We start from the raw sequence: 25,578 nt of genomic DNA, 5'->3' as shown, positions 1-25,578 counted from the left end.
TGTCTAGAACCAGTTTGTCAGTTGTGGAAATTTCTGCAACTGCAATAAATGCAGACTGTTTGAAGATGCATTCCACTAATCATTTTACTTAAGTGCACTTCAATTAGGAAGAATCCTTTAACAAATTCATTGGGCACTGAACTAAACATTCAATCACTAGTTCCAAGCATTACATTTATTTTAAGCTTCAAAAATGATAAAAGCTTCTTGTTGGGACCTTCAGTTGGAGATCCAGCAACAGTACACATGAATCCAGTTGGAGATCCAGCAACAGTACACATGAATCATTTTCCCCCATCAAATGACATTTAAAAATACACCCAACAAAAAGACACACTGATGTAAGCATATTTGCTAATATTTATTGTTTGAAAGAGTAGAAACTGCAGCATGTGAGCAAAGCTGTTCAAATTGCAGGAACTGGTGGACATCTTGGTATAAAGTTCTTCTGTACTTCATCTTACTCTTGACCTGCAGTCTTTGCACTTTCTAATACATTTAATGTATAAAGTAGTCTGGACAAATCTTAATGTAACTACTAATGTAAACATCTAGGGTGTTTCATAAGTTCTCATTCCAACAATGAAGAAACCGTATGCCAATACTTTGAAAGCAGAGGCATACATATAGGGTTGTTGGAATTAAATGTTCCTCTGGTTTCCACCCCCTTCAGTGTCCTCTTCAAACTCCCCAAACTGCAAGTGAAACAGTTAATTAACATTAACACCCTGGAATAAATTCAAAATCCTGCCCCAGTATTGAATGTTAATTATTCTGGACATTCTTGCTTACAAATACTACTTATAGGATTGCATTCTGGGATTAGTTCTCAAACTAGACTGTAAGAACAGTTAACATATGTTGCATTTGCCTCACCTGAATACAACTTCTCACACCTCAAGATCACGTCCAAATCCACCAAGCGCTGCTGTGTTTGTTAGACAGAACAAGCACTAATCAGTTCGTGTCAGCTATAGTGACTAAACAAATTCAATTTGTGAAGCAGACTCAGAACTTCGTTAGAAATCACAGCATTCATAAACACGGACCAGAAGTGGAAGCTCATCATTGTAGTTTAGGAAGGCACAAAGTCAATGCTATTTATTAAACACAACAAACATGACTTACATGTACAAAATACCTAGTAGACCAGCTTGAAATTTGTAGGCTTACAAAAGATGCCACCCATACAAGTCAGGATTACACCATCAATACTCAGATCTTATCAGCATATAGCAGCACGACCAGTCACCTGCAAAAAGATTAATATCATTAAGTAAAGTAGTTCAGCTACACAACATTAAACCACCATCTTCATGACTCTGCACACAAAATCCTTACAATCCATAGCAGCATTGCTCTTCATGTAGATAGTGGAATCATTATGCGGCACAAAAAAGTTGCTTCAAGATCACATGGCCATATGCAGTCTAGGCGCAAGTATTACACTTCATTATACCGAGAGTCTTCAGTGCAGGACTCATGGAACATGTGTTGACCATCTTTGGAAGAAAAAAAAGGAAGAGATTTAAAATCAAGTAAGAAAAAAAGGAAAAGATTACTTTGCATTCCACAGACTCAGAACTTCAGCAAAAATCATGGCATTCATAAACACGGACCAGAAGTATAAGCTCATCATTGCAGTTTGGGAAATCACACGGATCTGAATTATTAGGTTCTGGGGGAAGGATCTTACTCAATTTCCTCTATGGAGGAAGGTTTACTCCAGGTTCCCAGTAAGCAGAAGGCAGCCATACTCCAGATGTAGAACCGACCAGTGTGACCACCGGGGGCAAATTTCAGTACATTCAGTTCAGTCAATGCCTATAGGGGGAAAAACATGCAGTTATATAAAGCCACAGAAGTTTAATTTTAGCATTAGCAACTTCAGCCTCATTTGCACTATGTCAATTGGAAAGAGATTTTTTTTGGGGGGGGGGGGGGGGGGAATATTATGACCTTAGGAACAGAGGTTAAGCTCTGTACCCAGCCACGTGCACAGAGAATAAAGACCCTATAAACAAGTAATTATAACCTTTTTATTTGCCATGCATGTGCGATACTCTTAACGCAAATACAATCTACATAAATAAACTTTGCTGTGAAAACCTAGCTATTAAAATATTTTAGTTTATTGTATTAAACACCGCGCATGCGCGGTTCACACTCAATAATTGCTTGAGCGATTATTTAAAATGTAATTTAGAAAAAGAACTTTGTTATTTATATCACACACAAATGTGGAAATTACTTAAAATAATAAATACTAGCTTACCATATCTTTTTGTTGGTGTTGTTCTCCAGACACAGACCAGAACACACAACCCCACACCACACAAAGCACAGATAGAAAGGACGACAAACGCCCTCATCGGAGGTTATATACGGAAGATGTCGTCATATCCGCTCAGTTAACACGTGGAGGGAGCTCCGTGAGAGACGTTTTTCACGCAAGGACACGTTTAATTAAATGTATAACCAAATAAAGAAAGAAATGACACCCGAGAAGATTCATTCAATACTGTTTATACATTAGACTTGATATCATCCCAGTCCTTTACTTTGCACATGATCATGTAAATGCCATAGAGCTAAATGTTATAGAACTCATAAATTATTTACATCCTTATTCCAGCACATTCATTTAGAACTGTCCAGATTTATTTTTATTATTGTATTTTATATTTATATTCATACATCTACAATTAGTTTTCTCTTTATCTCTTATTGCACATTTAATATTTTTTATTTGTATTTACTCTGTGTGTTTAATGTGTGAGACACATAAAATATGAATTTTAATTACATTGAAAGTTCAGTAATATACTGATTATTTAGAGTTGGTTCATGTAACAGAGCTCCTGAACTTCAAAACTTAGATTAATTGTTTGAGTTGAGGTTATAAGACTTTAACCATACAGCTAATAGCATAACTGTGATTAAAACCAGTATCAAATAACCTCTTTCTTTCTTGACCAAGATCTTTAATGAACATCCAATAATTTATTAAAACACTTTGATCACATTTCATATAGATAAAAACCAACAATTATAAACAAACCAGACAAGTGTTGAAAATCATGTTCCTGTAATAGTATATAATTTGCAGACACCTTGGATGTTACACCAAAACAGTACAAGTGACTTATTTATTAAATATGATCATTGACTTCACTTTTAGATCTTGTGTCAGCAAATGAGTTTGGAGTTTGCATTTTTACATTGACTTCATTTCATAAAACCAGTGTTTAATCAAGCTTTAACATATGAAATTAATTAATGATTAAACCACTAAAAAAACAATTCTGGTAATTAATTTGGGGTCACAAATTGGAACCACATTTGAAGGGGGTTTCAAACTAGAACCAAACTCATTTTTAATCTGTATTTGTACCAATGAGTGGCAATGAAGCCCTCAAACTGAAAAAACAATTTATCATGGTATTACATCACCCAATCCCAGTAAAGTTACTTTAGACAACAGACACGAGACAACTCTTGCTTTTCAGGACATTATTTATTGTTGGAACAACTCATGAGTTGCAGCAAACACGCACAGCTTTACTCTGTTTTGGGAGCAGGTGCAGTTGGATTCTTGACCTTCTTGACCTTCTTCCTCACCCTCTTTACCTTGGGCTTCAGCAATTTAGCCTTAATCTGCAAAGTGGAAGGAACGGTTAGCTTAGCTTTACCTTAAAATGCACAAATAGATGCATTTCAGAAATACACACCTCAGGCTTGTGCTTCAGGATGGCATGACGGCGTGCTGTCTTGGCATAAGGATTCAGCTTCATCATTATTCTGAGATTCTTCAGTGGGTTCTTCTTGAGAACTCTACGCTGAACCTTTTTGCTACAAATTGCATGTACGTGTTAGATACACAGACCTTAAAACAGAAGCAATTGAACTCTTAAATGATAAGCATTGTCACTAAGTGCAAGAGAGTACAGGACATACTTGGGGGCACGAAGTGCTCTCTGGATTTCCTCACTCTGCAGGAGTCTTTTCAGATCTGTGTTGGTCATTTTGTGCATTGGCAAGCTTAAAAACAAAAACAAGAATGATTTGACAGGTAGCTTTGTTTTTTATTTTTTAAAGCAGCTTTTCTTTAAACAGTCTCAGAACTTCAGAAAAAAATCATAGTTTTCATAAACACGGACCAGAAGTAGAAGCTCATCATAGCGGTTTACAATTCTAAAAAGGTTTGATTTAAAAACATTAAAAAAAAATAAAAATAAATAAAAAATACCTGTAGTCCACCTTGAGGGAGGAAGGTTTACGCCAAGTACCATAAAGGTCATCAAGCTTGCGGAAGGCAGCCTCAGTCCAGATGCAGAAACGACCAATGTGACCACCAGGAGCGAGTTTCAAGAGATTCAGTTTAGTCACACGCTGTAGTGTAATACCTGAAGGTAAATATATACAGTTTTAAGTCCCGACAAATTTTGTTAAAGTAGCAGAAACTTGCTCAATCCAGCTAACTCAGCTCTTCCAAAAAAATCACAGGATTCATAAACACGGACCAGAAGTGGAACTCATCACAGCTGGAAACAAACAGTGACTGACAGGATACCAAAACAAACCTGGGATGTTTCTGAAAGCTTTTGTGACACCGTTGTCCGCGTTGTAGATGATGCATGGCCCTTTGCGCTGGATACGTCTGCGATTTCTCATTTTACCCTTGCCAGCACGCATGCGCTGAGAGGCGTAAACCTGTTGAGTAGAAGCAAAAACGATGAAACTGGCTGCTGACTCCCAGGTCAAAAGGACAGTAGCCAGAAAAAAAAAACATTAGCATCACCTTCTTAATGTCATTCCAGGCCTTAAGTTTCTTCAACAGAAGCACAGCCTCCTTGGTCTTCTTATATCCCTCAACTTTGTCATCAACAACAAGTGGCACCTCAGGAATCTCCTCAATGCGGTGACCTAAACAGCAATGAGAGGTTACAATTAACAAATTCAGTTTGACGGGTGTTCTCAGCCTTCGAAAGGGAGGTGTCAATATTTCACACAGCCCTTCTGCAAACTGAGGCTCATCTAGCACTGTAAAGGTGGAGGCATGCATGTAATGCAGACATCCTCCCTATTAAAACAGTGCACTTACACACTGGTGGAAAAAAATAGCTGGAGTAAAAACTTAAAATCTTAGGCTATTAATCTGTACATCCTACAAAACTATACTTTACACCAATTACCTTTAGCCATGACAAGAGCAGGGAGGGCAGAACCAGCCAGAGCAGAGCAGATAGCATAACGCTTCTGGGTGACGTTGATCCTGCGGTGCCAACGGCGCCAGGTCTTTGTGGGGGCAAACATACGTCCACCACGACACATCTGAACTATTGTCAAGGCAAACACACTGCACACAAGAATAACACTAAACAGTCTTTGTGGAGAAGCTCAGATTAAGATTTCGTCAACCTTTTGCACAAGCATGTGACAGCAGGCAACTGTCGCTATGCGCAGAGTAAGACGCAAATTACACCATCACAGCAAGCATGTGCATCGGTCCCAAGCATTGAAAAACATCACACTATGGAACGCAAGGATACGTTTCCAAAGGCTCCCTGGCCAGAGCGGTGGGTGCCACCACCACGGACCCTTGGGATACGTGCCACAGCTCTGCCGGTACCCCAGGACTCAGCACTGGTTTGGTGACCTGAAAAGGAAAACAAAGGGTTACACATCAACACCACAGATATCACAAGAAAACGAGCTGCAGCAGTTAAGATGAAAACTCACCAGCAAGTTCACTGACAGCGTAGGGCTGGCGGTTGTTTTTGCGCATGTTGGTGTGCACAAAGTTGACCACATCTGGGCGGATGGGAGCAGTGAACACAGCAGGCATCATCACGTTCTTGCCTGAAGGCTCCCCCTTATCGGAGTAGATGGAGATCAGCGGTCGGGCACAAGCCTGTAAAACATCACACTGAAATTATACACTGATTTCATGTCACAGCTCCAGATTCCTCTGCTCATTTCCCTCTTGCTCAGACTTAAAACCTCGTCAATCCACTGCGTCAGCATTAGACAGCAGGCAACTGTCACTGATCACAGAGTCAGACGCAAATTACACCATCATGGCAAGATGAAGTGCTAAGTGCTGTAGCCGGTTAGCTACACGAGTTAAAAGTTAAAAGCCGAGTCAACAAACTCAACCAGATGGATCACACCCTAAAAGGTCACAACCAGATCAGTAGAGTTACAGTTTAAACTCCTCACTAAACTCTCCACGTGTTATCTGGGCCGCTTGCTAGTCATCACACGTGCATCTTAAGCCGTGTACAAAATGGCCGCCGCGTCCCTTTCGGCTTCTTATAAACCAACTCGGACGTCTCTCAAACCGCGCGATATATTACACATCACGAGAAATGTTCGTAATATAACAATATCGCAAAACAACGCTTACCGAAACACAAGAACAAACCACTATTCTTACCATATTTAAAAGAATTCACGGCTCGCCAGGAACCACGCTCCTAACTCAATGGCGGCCACGGAAGAAAAGGAAGCTCGTACAACTCCCTCATAACGACATATACATCCGCCAGCATCACTTCCGCCTGTCGACTCACACGTCACTCTTTTTCTATTTTTGTCCGTTATCATATATACAAAGTGCTATTAAAATGATAAAAAATACGATCTATAATGACTAAACCTGTGCATTTTGTTTTAAAAATCATTAAAATCAATAAATATAAGGGACTATTTTCTCTTCGGTACGACTGGCGGATGAAAAAAGGCAGATTGCGGAACTACTTTTTAATAGGCTCCTTATTTATTTATTTTTCTTTTTCTTTTTTTTTAGTAAGATCAAAGCGTCTAACCTACGTTTTAAAGACGTTTACGAGTACGTTTATTATTATTATTATTATTATTATTATAATTATTAATTAACTTTACGAATCGTTGTGTGCGCGTGACCGAGTTAATGACGGAAGACCGTTGGTGACGTCACGCGGCGGGAAGAAGGAAAAAAAATTGCAGTATATTTTTTCCACAGACTCGACATGAGAGCTAGGATTGTTACAGAAGCCAATAACTTCGTTCACTTTCTGAAGTAAGTCGTCGTTCTATCTCGTGCTGGAGTCTGTAGATGATTTGGTTTAAAGTGAGAACAGAAATAAGGATGTAGTTGACACCACATGTGTGTGTTTGTGTTCAGGTTGTTTCAGGAGGACAACAGAGACTCCTGGGGTTTCCAGGTACAGCACAATAAGCCTTATGTTGTAAACACTGATGTATAGAACTGTACTAATGGCTGTTGCACTGTTTACCTGGTGTTGCAGGAGTGTATTAAAATATCCAAGTGTAATGATGAACCACTTCTCAGCATCTCTGAGGGAAACAAACCTGTCTTCATCTGTGAGAAAATGGTACCTCTGTGTATTCATCAGTTCACTTCTATTTCAGTTCAGTCTTATGTGTATGTGTATGTGTGTGTGTGTGTGTATGTGTGTGTGTGTGTATGTGTGTGTGTGTGTATGTGTGTGTGTGTATGTGTGTGTGTGTGTGTGTGTGTATGTGTGTGTGTGTGTATGTGTGTGTGTGTGTGAGACTTTATCAGTAGACATTTTCACAATTTAGATTTAGATCCCAGTGGGAAGGAAATACACCCTAAAATGACTTCAGACACGAACACGACTCTGGATTATAGAAAATTAATTTTTAACATTAATGTTGTTTTGAATTAGCCTCCACCGGTTTGTGAGTCTGAGGATGCAGAGACCACAGATGAGATCAGTTTCACTGAAGAAACACCTATAAAACTGCAAGAACTCAACAAAGATCCACTTCCGCTCAGTGTCAGTAGAGCAAGGTGAGTGAAGCCATTAGTGTAACATTGGGTTGTGTCTTAATTTGTTAACTTTGATTTAACTAACAATATGTTTTTAGTCTAGCTGGGTACTTTAATTTAAATTGTCGTCTTGTTGCACAGAGAGATATTGTCCTGGTACGTCATGTCTCAGAATCCGCACATGTCCCAGGTGGATGCTCAGGTTCTGCGTCCTCTTTGGGTCCGTTGTGACACACAGGACCCTGCTAACACGTCTTGGCTGGCTGCAGAGACCGTCTACGCTGGCAACAGGGCCACCGCTGTTAAATTGTACACAGTCACGTGCGAAGGTAATGCTGGACACTAAAGCTTAGGCTCTATATTTCAGACGGAAAAATAAATGTAATAAAATCAATTTTGAAATGATACCCAGTATCTCCTACACCAGTGACATGTATACATGTACTGAAATACCAAGATTGAGAGAGCATTTGTACGTACACACTGACTTATTATATTCTTTCTATTATTTTTATTTATCTTCTACCTTCTTTTTTATACCCTATTTACTTGATATATAGTTTTTTCTTTTGTATTGCTTGTACTGTTGATTTGTTGCTTGAAAAAAAGGTCTCTCATCACAGTAAGCTTGAAATTTGTATTTTATTCAGGGTCATCTGTGGATGAGGCCTCATTTATTACAATGGATCAGCTGAAACAAGAACACCAGAACAGACACCATTCCACAGCGGTAACACATTATATCTTTCTTTACTTCTGTTTTTTTCCCCAATTTATTCATACCTTGGTGTCCCATGTGTTTTTTTTTTTTTGGTTGTAGGTGGTGACAAAAGCCTGGGCCAAATACAGTCTTTTTTGTTCGTTGAAGGAAGAAAGTTTGCTTGTTGATTCTGAGAACAATATAACAGCATACTTTACATGGAACAATGTAGAGAAGGTGCTAGAGATGCCACCCCTGTCATCTACAGTTATGCTGGTAATCTTGCACCTTTTACCACTCAATATTAGTTGTTCTTTAGGCTTCCTCTATCTTGTTTTTAAATCGTATTTAAAGGTTTGGGTAAACCAAACCAAACCATTTTTGCTATTTTTGCAAACTTGTTTTGCTTCATAATTGCCTGTCTATGCTTTCGAATGCTGGGGCAAAACTTTATCAGTAATAATGTTAAAATAGTTAATAATAAGTATAGTTCTTAATAGTAATAATAATAAGTATAGTTCTTAACGCTTTTCTAGGTCTCTGTATAATTTCATATGTTATTTCATAGTGCTACAGACTTCATTATTGTTCTTTATTTATATGTATATGTGTGTGTGTGTGTGTGTGTGTGTGTGTGTGTGTGTTATATATAAACTACAAATAAAATAATATCGGACTGAAAGACGGCTAATTTATGATTATAATATTGCACAGAGAAAAAAATCTCAGTGGTATTTTTATGTTTGTCTGTTTTCAGTCTCATTATTCATCCTAGGCTCAGAATTTGGTCCCACTCACTGTGGCGTTCGCTGATACAGTTTCATGAGTAAAATTCATTTTTAACTTGTGTCTTTTCTGGCTATACGCAGTATATCAAGGTGATACCTGGAGACGTCAGGAGCCCTCTGTATCAAACCTACAGAGAGCTGGAATTCATTTTGGTATGTAACATAAAAAACATAAAGATGTGGTGTTGTATAAAAGCAAGTTTCAGTTAGTTTTATGCTACATTCCAAAGCTGGTATTGCAAAAATAATCACAAGAGCCCTTAATAAGTCCTTAATACTTCTGCTATAGTCTATAATGAGCTACTCTGCAGAGTGGAAAGAAATCATAAGCATGTAATTTTGCTAATGAAAGCATTTTTTCCAGACTCTAGCGAAAGGCTTGAGAAATGAGGAGATTGAGTGGTTGGAGCCGCTGGAAACACGGTCTGCTGTGGATCTAACCCGAGCACTTATCGAAGGTAAGCCTTCGCCTCACTATAATGGTAAATAATGACATTATCCATTAAGTTTTGTTGCAGTTTGTCCTCCCCTGTTTGTTCTTAGAGCTGGAGAATGTTGCAAATGCAGTCCCAGGCCAGAATTTAAAAGGATCAGAGGTAAAGCAAATGAACAATAGAAACTATAGGCTACACTTTATACATAATACAGCAAAATTCTATTTTTTGGTTGTGTAACAGAACAAGAAGGGCAAAAACGACTCTGTGGTGGGTTTAGGTGGTATGTTAATAGAAAGAGGAGACCTGGACTTCACTGAGCAGCTCTGGGAGAAGATGAGAAGAAGTAAGTGAGAGTTAGTTGGGATTTATTCTAAGAATGAGTATAAACGATTCAACATCATGTAATACAGTTTCTGTACACAATCCTTCCCCTGGTAGGTGTAACCTCATATCAGGACATAACAGACTCTCTCAAACTGGTCATCAAAGCTCTGCGATTTGGGCAGATTAAACCTTGGGTATGTTATTTACATTTTTGTCTCGACATTTAAAGAAATTGTAGGTTTTCTTAGGTTTATCTCAAAATGCCATTTCTTTCCCTCAAAAAAGTTCTGATTTCATACCTTTCTCCACACAAATGTAAGACACTAAATTGACTGTCGTTGTGTTTACTGTATACAGTGCTGTATAAAGTTTGTTGTGTTTTTGTGCACAGGTCCACAGGGACAGCAGCAGCTCGCTGAGTAAACTGATAGTGCAGTCCTACCAGCAGCAAGTAGACACGGTGCCTCTAACCAGCCTCATGCCTGCCATCATGCTGCTGGAGCTGGGCCTGGACAAGATGAGGAAAGACTACATCAACTACCTTGTTGGTAAAGATACTGTTTAGTCTGTAAGCATGTATTTTATATATAGTGAATTGAGTGTAATTTAGGTTCTGTGAGTGATGAACAAATCCTTGCAGATGCTTCCAGTTTGCATTTTCATATAGCGATTGAACTCTTTTATAAGAGTAAAGGGATATAGATGTAGAATTTTCCTAGTCAGTCTTAGTAGTTTTAGTAGAAATCATACTGAACCATTCATTATACTGAACCATTCACTATCATCTGAAGGTTTGTATATACTTTTCTACATTAATGTAAATGTTTTGATTGTACAAGTTAATGAGTAGTGTAGCTGACTTTAAATATTTTTAAATGACACTTTAAGAGCTCTGTGTCTTTGACACTTAAACTACACAAGCTCATAATGAAGATTTTTTTTTTATTGAGGAAGTCCAGTAATTAATTAAAGAGTACAATATTACATAGAAAAATGCTCAGTTGTTTTTTTCCTGACAGGGAATGAGCTGACGACTCTCAACCACCTGGTAAGAACATCACTTGTCTAAAGCATGAAATATCTCCTAACATGGACAAATAGGCATTGACAGCCTGTATGTTGTGTTTCTGCATGATGAATATCAGAGTTACTACATTAGCAGTGAGGTGAATCTACAAGAGCAGGTGATCAGACTGAGGAAACTGCACCACCTGCTGGAGGTCCTGGGAACCTGCAGCAACTATCTCAGCTTGCCTCATGAGCGTCTTTTCTTCTTTACTCAGTAAGTGAGTTGCTCCTTTGTTTATTTTACCACCTGTTTTCTTTTTTTTTTTTTAACTCTCTGTTCCTTTTAATGTCTGTTCACTGTGATTGGCTTTTTTTTTTTAATCGTAGGTCATGTTTGCAGTACTACAAAACAGCACCTTACGAGGAAGAGCATGTGTTTCAGATGCAAATCAAACCTGCTCTGATCAGTCACTTCTATCAGACGTAAGTAAAAATTTAGTTTTGCACAGTAAAAAAAATATGCAAGATGCTTGTCATAAAGACATGAAAGATTTTGCATACCCCTGGTCAAATTACAGGTTTTGTTGGTTTTTTAAATTAACAGATTTAAACCTGTTTACATGCTGAATATAAACAGAAAAATGGGTATGTGCAAATGTTTGAGCATCCTGTTATTCAATATATAGTAACACCACTTTAGGCAGAAATCACAGCCTCCAAATATTTCTTATAACCGGCGCTGTATTCTCAGTTTTTTTCTCTACTTTTTCTTGCAGAATACTTTAATAATATAAATATTATTGCATAGGTTTGCATGAAAATAATGTTTGAGATCGACCCCCAGATTGTCAGTGATTATTGAAGTGTGGGGACTGAACATTCTCCATTTAGTTAGTGAACAAAACCTGCAATTTGTCCAGGGTCCCCAAAACTTTGATTTGTTTAATGTGTTCCATTCATAGAGAACAGCCCTCATCATGGGGAGTGGAGGTATCTAGTGGGCAGGGGTCACGAGAGGTGAAGACTACTTTACATCTCAGTGATAAACCTCTAGTGGATCACATCAGCTCAAACTCAGGTGAAGCCCTCAGGGAAGATGAAACTTTTACTTGTTTATTCTTCATCTGATTAAACTTTTAATGTCTAAAACGAACAAATCTTTCAACTACTCCACGTTTCAGATGTGCCACTGGAGGCCTCAGTGAACGGAGAGATCGAGAAAACCGCATACTTCAGAATGATGGTGTTCTGCAGCCTGGCCAGCTTCAGTTAGCAGGTCAGAATCAACATCTCTGTTCTGTGCACTGCAAATATTATTTAATACATTTCAACATGTCAAAAGTGTTAATAAAACCAAAAATTAGATCATCATGTCGCTCTGATATCGCTATCACATCACAATGCATCACATGCTTTAACACATCAACCATAAGATAGGAAGTAATTATAAATATATCTCCCCAAAAAGTAGAACTTTCTATCCTTTCTGCAGGGATCACATTATACCAGAACACTAAGCTGTTAAAATGGGCAACTTTTGTTAAAGCTGTTTTTTTTTAAATTTCTTGTTTGATAACCCTGTTTGCTTTTTGTGTGCAGTAAATATTATATTTTGATCAAGTTGTTGGTTACACACCACACGGAAAAAGACAAAGTTTTTGATTAATCGCTCTACCAGCTCTCAAATTCTTTGTGTTGCACATGTGCTGATACTGACAGTGTAGAGATGAGATTGCAGCAGATAATGTTGTAATGTTTGAATGCTAATAAACAATGTTAATTGAATATAATAGGGATTGTAAAAGCATCAGTGATCAGACAAATTAAAAACGACAACAGGGCTGCAGTATGACAAATGCAGTGACTGACATTTATCTCTGGAAATAAAACTAGGAAGAGCGACATGGCTGAATGGTCGTTAATTATTCCTTGTACGTTTTGTCTTTTCCATATTAAACTAAATGCAAATAAAACCCCAAATGGCATTTACTTATACACAACGTGTTAGTGTTCAGAGTAATTGGGAACTTTTAAATGCTGTATTCTGCTAATTCAAACTGGCAAGTGTTAGAAGTGATCTTGTTATTGAGATATTTGCAGGAAAGACATTCATTACAGTTTTCAAAACTTGGAACAATTGGGAAAACAATGTTCTCCCATGCCACCACACACCATGTAAGGGCATTTACATGTAGGTGTATCTTCACTTTTAACTGGGTCTTAAAAAGTATAAAATTGAGAATACCCAGAGACAGTGTTTGTTTTTATAGAATATGTTTGAGCTATTTGAATGTATGCTCAGTTCTAATTTTCTCTGCTAGGTGCGTTTGCGAAGGAGAAACATAAGAAATAGTGCAGTGATGAGAATGCAGAGGGTGCACACTGTGGGCACAACTATCTCTGTTACCATCTCCATGTGGCTGGTCAAGGGATCTGAAACACAGGCACAATAAAACACTGACATTATAAGCTTGTTAGCATAGTGCAATGCAAGCAAAGATATTTAGTGTTGAACCAATTGCTCAGTATAACTCGTAGTGCTTTGCTTGAATTTTTTAAATAGTTAACACATTTGCATGCTGCTGTGCTGAGTTCGCATATAAAAGCCACAGAACTTGTAGGGTTGATACTTTCTTCAGATGTCCATTAGACATGTGCAAGTGTGTGCGTGCGAGTGAGCGATTGGCTTACCATGAATAAGTCTTAGAATATTGGCAGCTGTACTTCTCTGTTCCTCTATTAAAAACAAAGAGAAATGCACTTAGGCCAGAATCAGAGCAAGTGAAATCTTTACTGATTTAAGAGCTTAGAATCAGTGCGAACGAATGCCATCAGACCCTTTATATTGCCAGTTGCATGACATTGGTAAATTGTCTCACAACTGGCTATATAACCCACTTGCTTTCACAGCTGTTCTTTTACAATTAAAATGCATATGATGATGTTACTAAGGAATTCAACAAGATGCTTTATGTTGAAATAAATCTGTAATCCTGTAACTAAAGATTATGAACTGGCTGGATGATGCTTGATATTGCTGTTTCGGCAGAAACATTTGTTGGCTGGTACATACTTAAACTACTTACACGAGTACAAACAAAGTAAGCAGATAATGTAAATGGAGTGGAAGCACTGGCAAAAGCAGCTGTTTTAATGAGACATAACATTGTCTAATGTTGAAAGCTACTTGAATATGTAATTATGTGATTTTTTTTTTGATGCTGGCCTGAAAATGGGAGTGAATCTTTCTGGCCTTACTCCAGGTCTATGCTTGCTGAAACCCCATATTCGCAGAAGCAGGCCACACAGAGTCTTGTTTTAGGCTTCCGGGACAATGTGATAATCAGACCACTTAATCTGATTATCGCACTAGCTCCTAGTAGTGGCATGTCTGCATGATCCTTACTTTCTATGGGTACAGTTTTAGCTAGAGGGGCAAACAAAATAAAACGTTGGTAAGAAGTCTTTTTTCTGTGCCATCAAAGCCTCTGTCAATCTTGTTGGCTCAAATAACAATCACATAAAGTGATGACACATTGAGGCTTTGAGGGCTTTGCAAAATTAAGTGGTGCAGATCCAAAAGTAGATGGACTTTGAGGTTTTATGTCCTATAAAACTAGAGCGGAACAGCTTCCTGATTAATAGTTTTCACCGCTCTCTACAAATGGATGTTGTTTTTTGCCCCCAACTATTCCTCCATCTCTACTTTACCATGTCTGTAGATGCACTAACCTGCAGCCAGGAGCCGGTTGCTAGATGCACACATCTCTGCAGCATTCCTCTTCCAGTTCTCAACCTGCCGATGTCCAGATGAATCACACATCATCATTAGTAGTGTGTGTGTGTGTGCGTCTCTTTGTCCATTCATGACATTTTGCATTAGAGACTCAACAATTATTACTTTGTGAAGAACCAATCAAGAACTACAAACTATTCGTTTTTATATACGTTCTTGTGTAACTTTATACATGTGAGTACAAAAAATTCACTATATAAGTAATAAATGTCTTTATATTTGTAATAAATCACTTATTGTCAGTGATTCTAGAGCATTTATCAAACAATAAAGGCAGCACAGAAGAAACATCTGGTACCTCTCTAAGATTAGGGAATCCGTTGGCGCTGATGATGCTCTTATAGTATTGAGCAGAGGCCTTGGCATAACGGGTTTTGTTCTTATTCTTAAAATCTACATAATACAGGCCAAATCTCTCTGAGTAGCCTTCATTCCATTCAAACTTATCCAGCAGAGACCATGCAGTGTAGCCCTTCACATTCACTCCATCTCTGATGGCTACAGGAACCGAAAAGAAACCAAGATCATTTGGTTTGAGCGTTGTCATATTTCAATGTTTAAAAAAAAAACGCAAATGGTTTTGATTCAATTCCCAGTCACTTACCTTTCAGCATCTCATTGATGTAATCCCTATAATACTGGATCCTCCAGTGATCACACAACTCCGGGCACATCATTTTCTCAGACACTCCATTTTCAGTGATGTAGATTGTGGGATTCCCATACTGAGTCTAAGCATATAAAAGTCATGACCAATTGCTTGTAATTATAGTAAAAAATTCTTCTTTTTTTTTTACCAAGCACAGAATTGTGAACACTGTTTGGTCAGAAAGAGTTGATTAATTTTCCAGCACAGGAGCTCTGACATTAGTTTTGACTGTAAGGCAAACTACAGGTTTATATTAACATGTTTGTTCTAATGTTATGGATTCTATAAAAGTGGCTTAAACATAAACTAGCTTGAGAAAGCATTCAGCACTTTTGGAAATATCTACTGTCAGCAGTTTGAAACAGTAAGAGGTAGGTTTTTGTGCTTTCTTGCTGACATGACAAGCTGCTTTTTTGGTCTTATCAACTCAGAGAGAGAGAAAATAGTAAGGAGGCTGGTGAGGAAACAACTGTATATAGCTTTTATAATGTAAGTGATAAAACATTGGCACATTAAATAAATTGGATAATAATTTTAACCTTCAATAAATTTAAATTTACAAGTGCCAGCAAAAGTAAGAATTTCATTGGATGGACTAATTGCTGTTTTTTTTTTTTTTACTGTGCACATGACAATAAACCTCTTGAATCTTGAACTGAACTGCTGTTTTTCCCAATAATTAAAACACTGATGTGCTGTTCTAAGTGAATAATTAGCTTGGGGTGGTATTTGCAGATCGTCTGTTTAAAGAATGTCATAATAAAGCAACGGTAAACTTTCAGGACCTACAGACAAATAAAGATGGAATGGAATGGCAGGAATTAGACAAGGAATTCGAAAGGACGGATGACCATTAGCAAGAGGAGAGTTCTAAATCATTGCATGATGTACCTTGATGAAGTTTAGCAGACGCCGGAAGCCCCAAGGCACGGAGTAGAGCCATTCTGATCCAGGATCAGGCCAGCGTGGGTCCACCAGCTCAGCCAGGTCTCGGTCTTTGTAGTAAGAGCTACGATGGTCCGGAGGGAACGACGTCTGTGTTATGTAGCGTGTAGTGAAGTGCCCTACTCCTAGGAAGTCACATGTGCCTTTAATGTAACCTTTCTCCTGAGAGGAAAAGGTGGGAAGACGAGATGTCCGCAACCCCTGCTGAGAACTCTTCCTACCTGAACACATGTTGAACAAAGCTAATGTATTCATCTATAAAGGACTGCGGTCTTATAGAAATCATTGTGGTCATACAACATTATCAGATTTACAACTATTCGACATTTATTATTCACGTTATAGCTTTATACTGTAGCTCGGACAGCAAGATGATGGCTAATTGTACCTATGAACTCCTTCATGACCTGGGGATAGTCTCCATGGAAGATAGGAGTTGCAAACCAGCCCATGTAGAAGTGGACATATCTCTCAGCTGCCTCTATGTCCTTTGGGTTAGAAATGTCCACTGGCTCTCCCCAGTTTCCAGACAATGAGATCCCCAACAAACCTGCAGCAACCATCGGATCTCTCAAATTTCTCACGAGAAAGTATTATGCGCGTTTGTAACTCTTTACTTTAAACTTGATTACCATTTTGTTTGCTTCGCCACTGACGATCATATGTGTGCCAAACCTTAGCATGCGCCTGGGTACAGTTATAAAAGTGTTATTTGTTTCAAACTGTTTTTTTAAATGAAACACCAATGTACCATTATTCAAATTCAAAGCACTTTTAAGAACTTGATGTATATGTTCTCTAACCTTGATGATGTGGTGAGCAGCCTTGTAAACCCCTGTGCCTTTAAGCTTCAGGCCTGGAGCATGTTCTCCTGTTTCATAGCCCTCTACTGCTACTGACTAGCATATAAACAATCACTATCACTGAATGACAAAATTCAGCAAATAGCTGTCAGTAGAAGGCAATTAAAAAGAAAAAGTCAGTACCCATGGGTTATTAAAAGTGATCCAGTGTTTCACTCTGTTTCCAAATCTTTCAAAGCATAGACTGGCAAAGTCATTAAAGTAGTTCACCATGCTGATGTTCTGCCAGCCTCCATATTTCTCCTGCAAAACCTGTTAAAACCGAAGACCAGAAACAGCTGGAATTTCTTTTTTTTATATATATATATTTAAGACAATGTTACATGTTGATTTTTTGACTGTCAGTGCACACCTGTGGAAGGTCCCAGTGATACAGGGTCACAATAGGTGTGATTTTATTTTCCACTAGTTGGTCAATGAGGGTATCATAATACTTGAGTCCTTTCTCATTCACATACTCATCTGTAAACACACAGACATTATAATCAGGACCATGCCACGTGGAACAAAACCGTATCTCATATATAATATATCTTGACAAGCATCATCCACTTACACCTGATCCCAGTTGGAATGACACGAGGCCAGGAGATGGAGAAGAGATAGTGCTTCAGATTGAGTTCTTTTATCAGGGACACATCATCCTGCACACAGAGCAACAAAAGCTTTTTTCCTTACATTCATGGTCAACATCTTTTTTAACTGAAGTGATCACATGCATTAAAGATTTACAATTACTTTAAATTTGTAGTAGCCATCGCATGAGGAGTCTCCTGTATTGTTAAATAAGACGTTCCCCTTCTTATGACAGAACACATCCCAAATACTCAGTCCTTTGCCATCCTTGTCCCAAGCTCCTTCTGTTTGGTAGGCTGAACTGCCGGCACCCCACGAAAATCCTGCCAAAAGGATAAGCTCAGTCATCACCCAGCCTTTGCCTAATGTGCAAGCTAGTGTTCAATGTGATAAACTTTTACCAGTTGGAAAAGTGCCATAATAGAAGGAGTCGTGGCCGTTCTTTGTCCAGTCGAAGTCCTCAGCCGCACAGCACAGACACAGCACCAGCACAAACACATGGCAGCATGACAGCATGATTTTTCTTGACTTCTCTTTCAGTAGCACCAAACACGACTGACCACAAAAATCAGCCGGGCCTACATAGAAAACGCACCCAATAATTACACCATCACTATTAAAGCCAATAGCCACTGACCAACACCATGCTTAACACTATGACACCTGATTGTTCAGGTCTCATAACTCAATGACTTATATTCAAATAACAACAGCAGCATCACATTAATAGCTGTTAATATGTATAGACTCAAACAAATCCTGTTTCAGTACCTACCTTTTACAGGATTTACATGGATCCACAGAAAAATCCAGGGATTACAATCACATGTAAGACAAATATCTAATATCTTGATTCACATCAAGGTCCAGCTCTTCACACTGCCTGTTGCCAATCTGAAAGCATTCAAAACCCAATCCTTTAGTGTGAAGGTCTCATGACCGCATTGTGGACCCAAATACCTTCCTATTGAAGATCAATGGACTGTGATCTCATTTTGCAAGGGTGAGCAGATCTCTTACAAACTGGGGTTTCACTGTGTAAGCAAATGTAATGTGAATGTGGCTGATAAATGTCTTTACTGTGATAATAGCTGTAGTTTGCATACTAAAGTATGCAATAAAATGTTATATTAAATCTGCATATAAGTTCAAAATAACAGGAGTGTCCTAATGTGTTTTATTCCTCTTATAGAGCATGTGTTTTCACCCAAAAAAATAGCATACTTTTTTATTTGTTTATGCTGTGGTAGGTCAACAGGGTGTGTTCAAAAGCTACCTCATTTATCCGACAATTAATGTCATGGGTTATGTGTCATCATTTATTTTTTAACTGTTCCATATAATTTTCATCTACAATAGCCTAAATATACTTTCCTCTGTGCAGAAACGACAATACACAATGCATTCACCAGTCATAAGTCAACTCAAAGAAAATGAATACAAAACCAGACAGGGAGTTCAACTTCTGTATTGTGCTTAATTAATTTAAACCACTATACTAAACATATACAATATTCCTCATGAAGTACAAAAAAACATCACTGTACAGTACTGGCTCATCAAGAAATGACCTATAGGCACATGCATTAGATACACACATGCATTCACTCTGTCTCTCACATTACATCTCTGGCAACTCTCAACTTAAATACGAATGCTATTAATGTAAGTACATTCAACCTGGATGAACGGTCATCTGAAACATTGGTTACATGAACATATTTTCAACAAAATGAATGTAATACAACAATGGTGCAGGCTTACATTTATAAAAGTGACAACAGTGTAGGCATAGCCTCATATACAGTACCAAAAATGTCTGAGCCTCTATGCTTGCTTGTTGCTACACACTATTTTGTGGTTTAATCTCAAGTTGTATTTTAGCTAGAGTTAATAAATTATATCATCTGTAGACAAAACAAGAAACAGAAGCAATCTATTAACACATATCTTCTGGCATGCCAATTTGCTCATTACACACCTAAACAGTTCACTTGTGCTAACTGAATGCAAGATTCAGTAGTCGTCGTCATCTTCCTCCTCAAGCACCATGTCAAGATCGTCCTCTTCGTCGTCGTCATCATCTTCCTCCTCTTCCTCTTCTTCCATTTCATAGTCAGTAGGAGCACCTAGTATTAGTTTAGTCTGATTGATTTCACTTTCATTGTCTAGGTTGACCTCAGCCTGCATGAAAAAAAAAAATACAGAAGTTGTTTTCTAGCTGAACTAGTAATTTGTGCAGTAGTTAGTTCTGTAAATAGTCAGTCTATAATCCTATAAATATGTCTATAAACAATCTACTTGTTTATTATGGTTTACCTCGGGAGGAGCAGGATCAGTTGGGCTCTCCTCAGACTGACCATCGATCATGGACTTCAGGGCTCCCTCTTCAAACTAGTGAAAACAAGCAATTACAGAATACACAGTGAATGTTTTGCAATTGAACAGTATATAGTAACAGAAACAGAATATTTAGCTAAAACTGTAAAGGTCAGGTTACATGAGGTTCCTGGATAACTAACAAGTTGTGACTAACAAGACTTGGAGGCAACACTTCAGTAAGATCACAGCATATGAGTTGGAGCATTTTCATATTAATCAAAGGTCAGTGAGCTTTATTGTCCGGTAAATATAGAAGCTGTGATAAGATTCATCACAGGAAAAAGATGATCAGTACAAATGGTGTATTGATTTGCAGTGACAACCTCTCTCTAAAGCATGACAACCATAAGGCCAGTAAGCTAAAGAAAAAAGTAATCTGGTAACCAAATGAATTTATAATCTGTGTTTTAAACTGACATCACGTAAACTGTAACTGTATTTTTGGTCTCACTTCACTAGGGAGAAAAATTAAGCTAATAGCAAAAATGTGCCAATGATATGAAACTTCATAAGCAAGCTATAACCTGTAATAATGGATTCACAACTTTTATATGCATCTTTGAAATAAATGGTGACAGAAGATTCTAGTTTTTGATGTGTTTTTGGTCTATTAGCCTAATTCTGGGTCCAAACCAAAGAAGAAATATTTGTTTTTATTTGAAGTATTTGCTTGACCCCTGCTCTAAGGAAACAAAATATGCTGATCAAGCATAACATAATGACCACCTTCCTAATATTGTGTTGGTCCCCATTTTGCTGCCAAAACAGACTCCACTAGACCCCTGAAGATGTGCTGTGTCAAATCAAATTTATTTTATTTGTGTGTATCTGATACCATGATGTTAGAAGCGGACCCTTTAAGTCCTGTAAGTTGCGAGGTGGGGCCTCCAATGATTGTACTTGTTTGTTCAGCCCATCCCTCAGATTGGATTGAGATCTGGTGAATTTGGAGGACAGGTCAACATCTCAAACTCGGCGTTGTGCTCCTCAACCCATTCCTCAAACATTTTTGCCTTGTGCATGGCGCATTGTCCTGCTGAAAGAGGTCACAGCCATAAGGGAATACCGTTTCCATGAGAGGGTGTACATGGTCTGCAAAAATGCTTAGGTAGGTGGCATGTGTCAAAGTAAAATCCACATGGATGGCAGGACCGAATTTCTTGGTCTAGTGGAGAACTTCACCTGGTCACTCAACACCAGCTCCATATCCAAGAAATTCTAGCATCGTCTCTACTTCTTACGAAGGCTGAGAAAGGCACATCTCCCTCCACCCATCCTGACTACTTTTTACAGAGGGACCATTGAGACCAATCTGAGCAGCTGCATCATGGTCTGGTTTGGGAACTGCACCATCTCAGATCACAATACCCTGCAGCGGATAGTGAGGACAGCTGAGAAGATCATTGGAGTCTCTCTTCCCTCTATCATGGACATTTACACCACACGCTGCATCCGCAAAGCCAACAGCATTGTGGATGACCCCACATACCCCTCACACACACTCCTGCCATCTGAAAAAAGGTACCTAAGCATTCTGGCCCTCACAACCTGACTGTGTAACTGTCAGGATAAAAACAGACCCTAAAATAAAAAATAGATAGCTAAAATAAACAAATTTCTTAATTAAAACAAACAAAGCTGGAACACAGACACGACAAAAGACAATAAAGACTTGACAAAAAACGAGGATTCCGTGCTTCAAAAGGCAACATAGCACGACTAAATACTCATGACACACATAACGGACAGGCGTGCAGAGGCGGGAAGGAATAGACAAGGGCGGGGCAGACACGTGAACACAAACGTAAACAAAAAGCACATGGCCAAAGTCTGGGCAAGATCCTGACAGTAACAGTTTCTTTCCACAAGCCATCAGACTCCTCAATAACTGAACTGAACTGTACTGAGCACACAACACACACATGCACATCAACTGTATGGACTGCACAGACCTACAACAAATACACACACTTCCAACATATATCCATCAAATGCTGTTTTGCACATTGTTTTTTTTTGCTCTTTGCACATGCTGTCCCACATTTCAGTCATTTGCTGTTTTGCACAATCCTTTACAATATCTCAGGTAACTGCTGCTATAATACTTATACCAGTATTTCTTTATATTGTATATCGTCGCTGTCAGGCGGAAATGTCCACTCTCTCACTCACTCATTTTCTACCGCTTATCTGAACTAATTCAGGTCACGGGGAGCCTGTGCCTATCTCAGGTGTCATCGGGCATCAAGGCAGGATACACCCTGGACGGAGTGCCAACCCATCGCAGGGCACACACACACACACACACACACACACACACACTCATTCACTCAAACACTACGGACAATTTTCCAGAGATGCCAAATCAACCTACCATGCATGTCTTTGGACCGGGGGAGGAAACCGGAGTACCTGGAGGAAACCCCCGAGGCACGGGGAGAACATGCAAACTCCACACACACAAGGCGGAGGCGGGAATCGAACCCACAACCCTGGAGGTGTGAGGCGAACGTGCTAACCTCTAAGCCACCGTGCCCCCTCTCGTATGTCCAAATTTGGTCAATTTCATATTTTTTCACATATCGATGCTATTGGTCAGTCCCCATGTGGGTCTGTTATTTTTACAAGTTATTAACCAATCTAAAGTCTTGAAAATAGCTTGAGTGCAAATCTCATAACTCCATTGGACACTTCAACTGTCCACCTCTTCTTCACTCCGTGGGAGAGCTTCGCGGCATATTTCTCCTTAATAAGAGTCGCAATGAATCAACACGTCTTCTGAGGTAAATGTCTTCAAAACACTGGGCTCAAAGAAAAAAAAATCTTGACCCCCGCTAGTTCTGGTGCTCGTCTGAGGACAGGAATTTAGCGCAAGACAATCCACTGCAACGCAGACTAAACCCTGTGCACTGCAGATAAGGTACGGCATTTTTTTCTTTTCCTGAAAAATACCGGTTTTGGAGGATTCCGCCCGACAGCGACGATATATATTGTTGAACATACAGTCCTTTGCTCTGTCTTTGTTTTGTGTAGCACCATGGTCCTGGAGAAATGTTGTCTCATTTCACTGTGTACTGCAACAGCTAGATATAGTTGAAATGACAATAAAAGCTTCTTGACTTGACCGGAGGACCCAAGGTTTCCCAGCAGAACATTGCCCAATGCATCACACAGTCTCTGCTGGCTTGCCTTCTTCCCATAATTCATCCTGGTGCCATGTGCACTCCAGGTGAGTGACGCTCACGCACTGGGCCATCCACGCGATGTAAAGGAAAACATGATTAATCAGACCAGGCCACCTTCTTCCATTGCTCCGTGGGCCAGTCCTGATGCTCACATGCCCATTGTTGGTGATTTCAACAGTGGGTGGGTTCAGCATAGGCATCCTGACTGGTCTGCAGCTATGCAGCTCCATACACCACAAACTGTAATGCACTGTGTATTCTGATACATTTCCATCAGAATCAGCATTAACTTCTTCAGGATTGGCAGAAGACAGGGCTTTGTGGAAGTTATCATTGTTGATAGCAAGCAGGTCTCCGTGGACATCAGCGTAGCCCAGTAGCACGTCAACATCTGGAATGTGGTGCACCTTCTGCAGCAGCCAGTAGAAGTCCTGGAAGCTGCTGATGTTGCGGTTTCTCTGTTGTGCAAATCACCAGTATTCCGCTTCAAACTACAGCGAGAAACACAAATGTTGCCAGTCTTTGCTCCCTACATGCATCGATGAGCCTTGGCAGTCAAAGACTCTGTTCTTTCTGTGGACCACTTTTAATAGAACACCCCACAAGAGCTGCAGTTTTGGAGATGCTCTGACCCAGTCGTCTAGCCATCACAATTTGACCCATGTCAACTCGCTCAAATCCTTACACTTATCATTTTTCCTGCTCCTAACATCTACTTTGAGGACAAGATGTTCACATGATACTTAATATATCCCACCCACTAACAGGTGCTGCGATGAAGAGATAATCAGTGTTATTCACTTCACCTATCAGTGGTCAGAATGTTATGCCTGACGTGTGTGTCTGTGGGTGTATGCAGTGAGAACTGTCTATTCATTTGATCAGTCATTTAGTTAATACGTGGAGGATAATGTGTTGCCTGGAGGATGCAACTAATCCTTACCTTTAGCCTGTTAAGCTGATCTTGCAGCATGACTTTGATTTTTAGAAGAGTCTCCTCTTCTTTCTTGAGCTCCTGTAAGCGACTCAGCATGACGGAAGAGTGGCTTTATAGCATTCCTGCACAGCAGAGTATAATAAGCACAACATTGCACTATTACTGTGAGAAATAACTGATTTAATGTGGGAATATAAAGAGAAAATGCATCATAATATCTGGGTTAAAAAAATAAAGTATATTTGAAATGAACAGGGGACGTGGGCTTGATGGAAACTGCAGTACTGTGTGACATAACCAGTCTTCTAAAGTTATACACAGTATGAAGCTCAATCTATACACAGAACATATACAACGATATGCATATACACATCTGCACTATTCTTATATAAACTGTCTGAGAAAAGATATTGCAGTCTCTGGTATGTTGTTGCAAGGCTTGTGTGAGCTATGCAGTAACAAACAGCTGTTACTTCATCACGACACCAAAAATCTACTTAACTCCACGTCCTTCCTTTAATATCAACCGCCCAATTTCACCTCAGGTAGGAAGGAGCTCGCTGGATCTGAATGTTCACTAGAACATTCTGTGTCAACTCAAGCTAGCCATCATGCTAACTCAAGCTAGCCACCATGCTAACTCAAGCTAGCCACCATGCTAACGACAAACGGTCGGCAAAACAGCCCTCTGCTAGCTGCAGGCTAATTTAGCACACTAGCTAACATTTTAAAGCAAGTGTCACAACAGAGACACGATATAACGGGGCTATATAATGGTTGTCATCCCAGCTCTAACGTGACATACCCCTGATGTTACTTACTCTAAGTTATTTCAGCGTGTAGAACAGGCATAATAATGAGAAGCGGCTCTGTGTCGGTCCATGTAGCCTGTTCGTGCGTGAACAGTCACGTGCGTCGTTTTATCACGGGCATGCGCTCACGGGCACGCGCGTGCAGTAAACACTAGTACACGGATAAGCAAGAGAAAATACAGTCTCGACTTTTATTTTGAAAGAAACAAAAAAAACAAAAACAGTAACAACGTGTATGGGGGGGGGGTGTATATAAATAAAGGGCGCAAAATGTTTTTATTTTATTTTAATGAACATTGTCCATCTATTCTAATTATAAAGAGAATAAATATAAAATATATGTATTTATTGTGTTCCCATTTTAATTCACAGAAC

The 25,578-nt window shown here is 39.1% G+C and overlaps 4 protein-coding genes, 1 long non-coding RNA gene and 7 other non-coding genes across 13 annotated transcripts; 1 reads left to right on the top strand and 11 right to left on the bottom strand.

Moving 5' to 3' along the window:
* Positions 1–340: 340 nt before the first annotated feature.
* Positions 341–2,367, bottom strand: LOC132851652 (uncharacterized). Its single transcript, XR_009649051.1, has 6 exons — positions 2,276–2,367; positions 1,697–1,824; positions 1,342–1,502; positions 1,129–1,252; positions 877–928; positions 341–695 (listed from the first exon to the last, which is right to left on the bottom strand). It is a non-coding gene; the product is annotated as an uncharacterized LOC132851652 (long non-coding RNA).
* Positions 1,005–1,074, bottom strand: LOC132851847 (small nucleolar RNA SNORD18). Its single transcript, XR_009649067.1, has one exon. It is a non-coding gene; the product is annotated as a small nucleolar RNA SNORD18 (small nucleolar RNA).
* LOC132851846 (small nucleolar RNA SNORD18) lies at positions 1,575–1,644 on the bottom strand. Its single transcript, XR_009649066.1, has one exon. It is a non-coding gene; the product is annotated as a small nucleolar RNA SNORD18 (small nucleolar RNA).
* A 1,131-nt stretch (positions 2,368–3,498) lies between the features above and the next one.
* On the bottom strand, positions 3,499–6,589 carry rpl4 (ribosomal protein L4). The gene is made up of 10 exons (XM_060877948.1): positions 6,440–6,589; positions 5,743–5,914; positions 5,553–5,659; positions 5,196–5,334; positions 4,802–4,926; positions 4,584–4,713; positions 4,250–4,406; positions 3,958–4,041; positions 3,732–3,852; positions 3,499–3,657 (listed from the first exon to the last, which is right to left on the bottom strand). Exons 1-10 carry the CDS (start codon positions 6,440–6,442, stop codon positions 3,562–3,564), a joined length of 1,134 nt encoding a protein of 377 aa, XP_060733931.1. The 5' UTR covers positions 6,443–6,589; the 3' UTR covers positions 3,499–3,561.
* On the bottom strand, positions 4,115–4,185 carry LOC132851848 (small nucleolar RNA SNORD18). Its single transcript, XR_009649068.1, has one exon. It is a non-coding gene; the product is annotated as a small nucleolar RNA SNORD18 (small nucleolar RNA).
* Positions 4,479–4,547, bottom strand: LOC132851845 (small nucleolar RNA SNORD18). The gene has a single exon (XR_009649065.1). It is a non-coding gene; the product is annotated as a small nucleolar RNA SNORD18 (small nucleolar RNA).
* LOC132851851 (small nucleolar RNA SNORA35) lies at positions 4,970–5,100 on the bottom strand. The gene has a single exon (XR_009649071.1). It is a non-coding gene; the product is annotated as a small nucleolar RNA SNORA35 (small nucleolar RNA).
* LOC132851850 (small nucleolar RNA SNORD16) lies at positions 5,398–5,495 on the bottom strand. The gene has a single exon (XR_009649070.1). It is a non-coding gene; the product is annotated as a small nucleolar RNA SNORD16 (small nucleolar RNA).
* On the bottom strand, positions 5,988–6,086 carry LOC132851849 (small nucleolar RNA SNORD16). The gene has a single exon (XR_009649069.1). It is a non-coding gene; the product is annotated as a small nucleolar RNA SNORD16 (small nucleolar RNA).
* Positions 6,590–6,935: 346 nt separating the features above from the next.
* On the top strand, positions 6,936–15,083 carry zwilch (zwilch kinetochore protein). Of its 2 annotated transcripts, none has more exons than XM_060877944.1 (19): positions 6,936–7,063; positions 7,169–7,208; positions 7,293–7,379; positions 7,698–7,822; positions 7,943–8,130; positions 8,452–8,531; positions 8,622–8,777; positions 9,371–9,442; positions 9,654–9,747; positions 9,833–9,885; positions 9,967–10,069; positions 10,165–10,244; positions 10,442–10,598; positions 11,070–11,098; positions 11,196–11,332; positions 11,446–11,541; positions 12,021–12,136; positions 12,240–12,334; positions 13,380–13,845. In XM_060877944.1, the coding sequence occupies exons 1-18, from the start codon at positions 7,014–7,016 to the stop codon at positions 12,329–12,331; spliced, it is 1,755 nt and encodes a 584-aa protein (XP_060733927.1). In that variant the 5' UTR covers positions 6,936–7,013; the 3' UTR covers positions 12,332–12,334; positions 13,380–13,845. The 2 variants fall into 2 exon arrangements, with proteins under 2 accessions (XP_060733927.1, XP_060733926.1); XM_060877943.1 differs by lacking the exon at positions 13,380–13,845 and adding an exon at positions 14,781–15,083 and having other exon boundaries at positions 6,937–7,063.
* Positions 13,323–18,569, bottom strand: lctlb (lactase-like b). The gene is made up of 15 exons (XM_060877743.1): positions 18,551–18,569; positions 18,289–18,465; positions 18,050–18,210; positions 17,868–17,955; positions 17,664–17,773; positions 17,435–17,563; positions 17,252–17,347; positions 17,081–17,135; positions 16,837–16,998; positions 16,395–16,669; positions 15,459–15,585; positions 15,153–15,352; positions 14,791–14,854; positions 13,750–13,794; positions 13,323–13,491 (listed from the first exon to the last, which is right to left on the bottom strand). The coding sequence occupies exons 1-15, from the start codon at positions 18,567–18,569 to the stop codon at positions 13,376–13,378; spliced, it is 1,824 nt and encodes a 607-aa protein (XP_060733726.1). The 3' UTR covers positions 13,323–13,375.
* Positions 18,570–19,339: 770 nt separating this feature from the next.
* On the bottom strand, positions 19,340–25,364 carry snapc5 (small nuclear RNA activating complex, polypeptide 5). Its single transcript, XM_060877946.1, has 4 exons — positions 25,213–25,364; positions 24,398–24,513; positions 20,207–20,281; positions 19,340–20,071 (listed from the first exon to the last, which is right to left on the bottom strand). The coding sequence occupies exons 2-4, from the start codon at positions 24,485–24,487 to the stop codon at positions 19,904–19,906; spliced, it is 333 nt and encodes a 110-aa protein (XP_060733929.1). The 5' UTR covers positions 24,488–24,513; positions 25,213–25,364; the 3' UTR covers positions 19,340–19,903.
* Positions 25,365–25,578: the final 214 nt, after the last annotated feature.

This window comes from Tachysurus vachellii, chromosome 9 (assembly GCF_030014155.1).
Source record: "Tachysurus vachellii isolate PV-2020 chromosome 9, HZAU_Pvac_v1, whole genome shotgun sequence".
Taxonomy (NCBI): Eukaryota; Metazoa; Chordata; class Actinopteri; order Siluriformes; family Bagridae; genus Tachysurus; species Tachysurus vachellii.
This window is presented reverse-complemented; position numbering and strand designations above follow the sequence as displayed.

Excerpts from the sequence above, each read along its gene's own strand:
- rpl4 (XM_060877948.1), bottom strand. Across the intron at positions 4,714-4,801 it reads CCTGGAATGACATTAAGAAG|GTTTACGCCTCTCAGCGCAT; the intron begins GTGATGCTAATG and ends TCTACTCAACAG. Across the intron at positions 3,658-3,731 it reads TCCTGAAGCACAAGCCTGAG|ATTAAGGCTAAATTGCTGAA; the intron begins GTGTGTATTTCT and ends TCCACTTTGCAG.
- zwilch (XM_060877943.1), top strand. The coding sequence starts at position 7,014 with ATGAGAGCTAGGATTGTTACAGAAGCCAATAACTTCGTTCACTTTCTG. Across the intron at positions 8,131-8,451 it reads GTACACAGTCACGTGCGAAG|GGTCATCTGTGGATGAGGCC; the intron begins GTAATGCTGGAC and ends TATTTTATTCAG. Across the intron at positions 9,443-9,653 it reads GAGAGCTGGAATTCATTTTG|ACTCTAGCGAAAGGCTTGAG; the intron begins GTATGTAACATA and ends CATTTTTTCCAG.
- lctlb (XM_060877743.1), bottom strand. Across the intron at positions 17,348-17,434 it reads TCACTTTTAATAACCCATGG|TCAGTAGCAGTAGAGGGCTA; the intron begins GTACTGACTTTT and ends TTTATATGCTAG. Across the intron at positions 17,136-17,251 it reads CTGCTCACCACATCATCAAG|GCGCATGCTAAGGTTTGGCA; the intron begins GTTAGAGAACAT and ends AACTGTACCCAG.
- snapc5 (XM_060877946.1), bottom strand. The coding sequence starts at position 24,487 with ATGCTGAGTCGCTTACAGGAGCTCAAGAAAGAAGAGGAGACTCTTCTA. Across the intron at positions 20,282-24,397 it reads ATCAGCTTAACAGGCTAAAG|TTTGAAGAGGGAGCCCTGAA; the intron begins GTAAGGATTAGT and ends TGTTTTCACTAG. Across the intron at positions 20,072-20,206 it reads CTGATCCTGCTCCTCCCGAG|GCTGAGGTCAACCTAGACAA; the intron begins GTAAACCATAAT and ends TTTTTCATGCAG.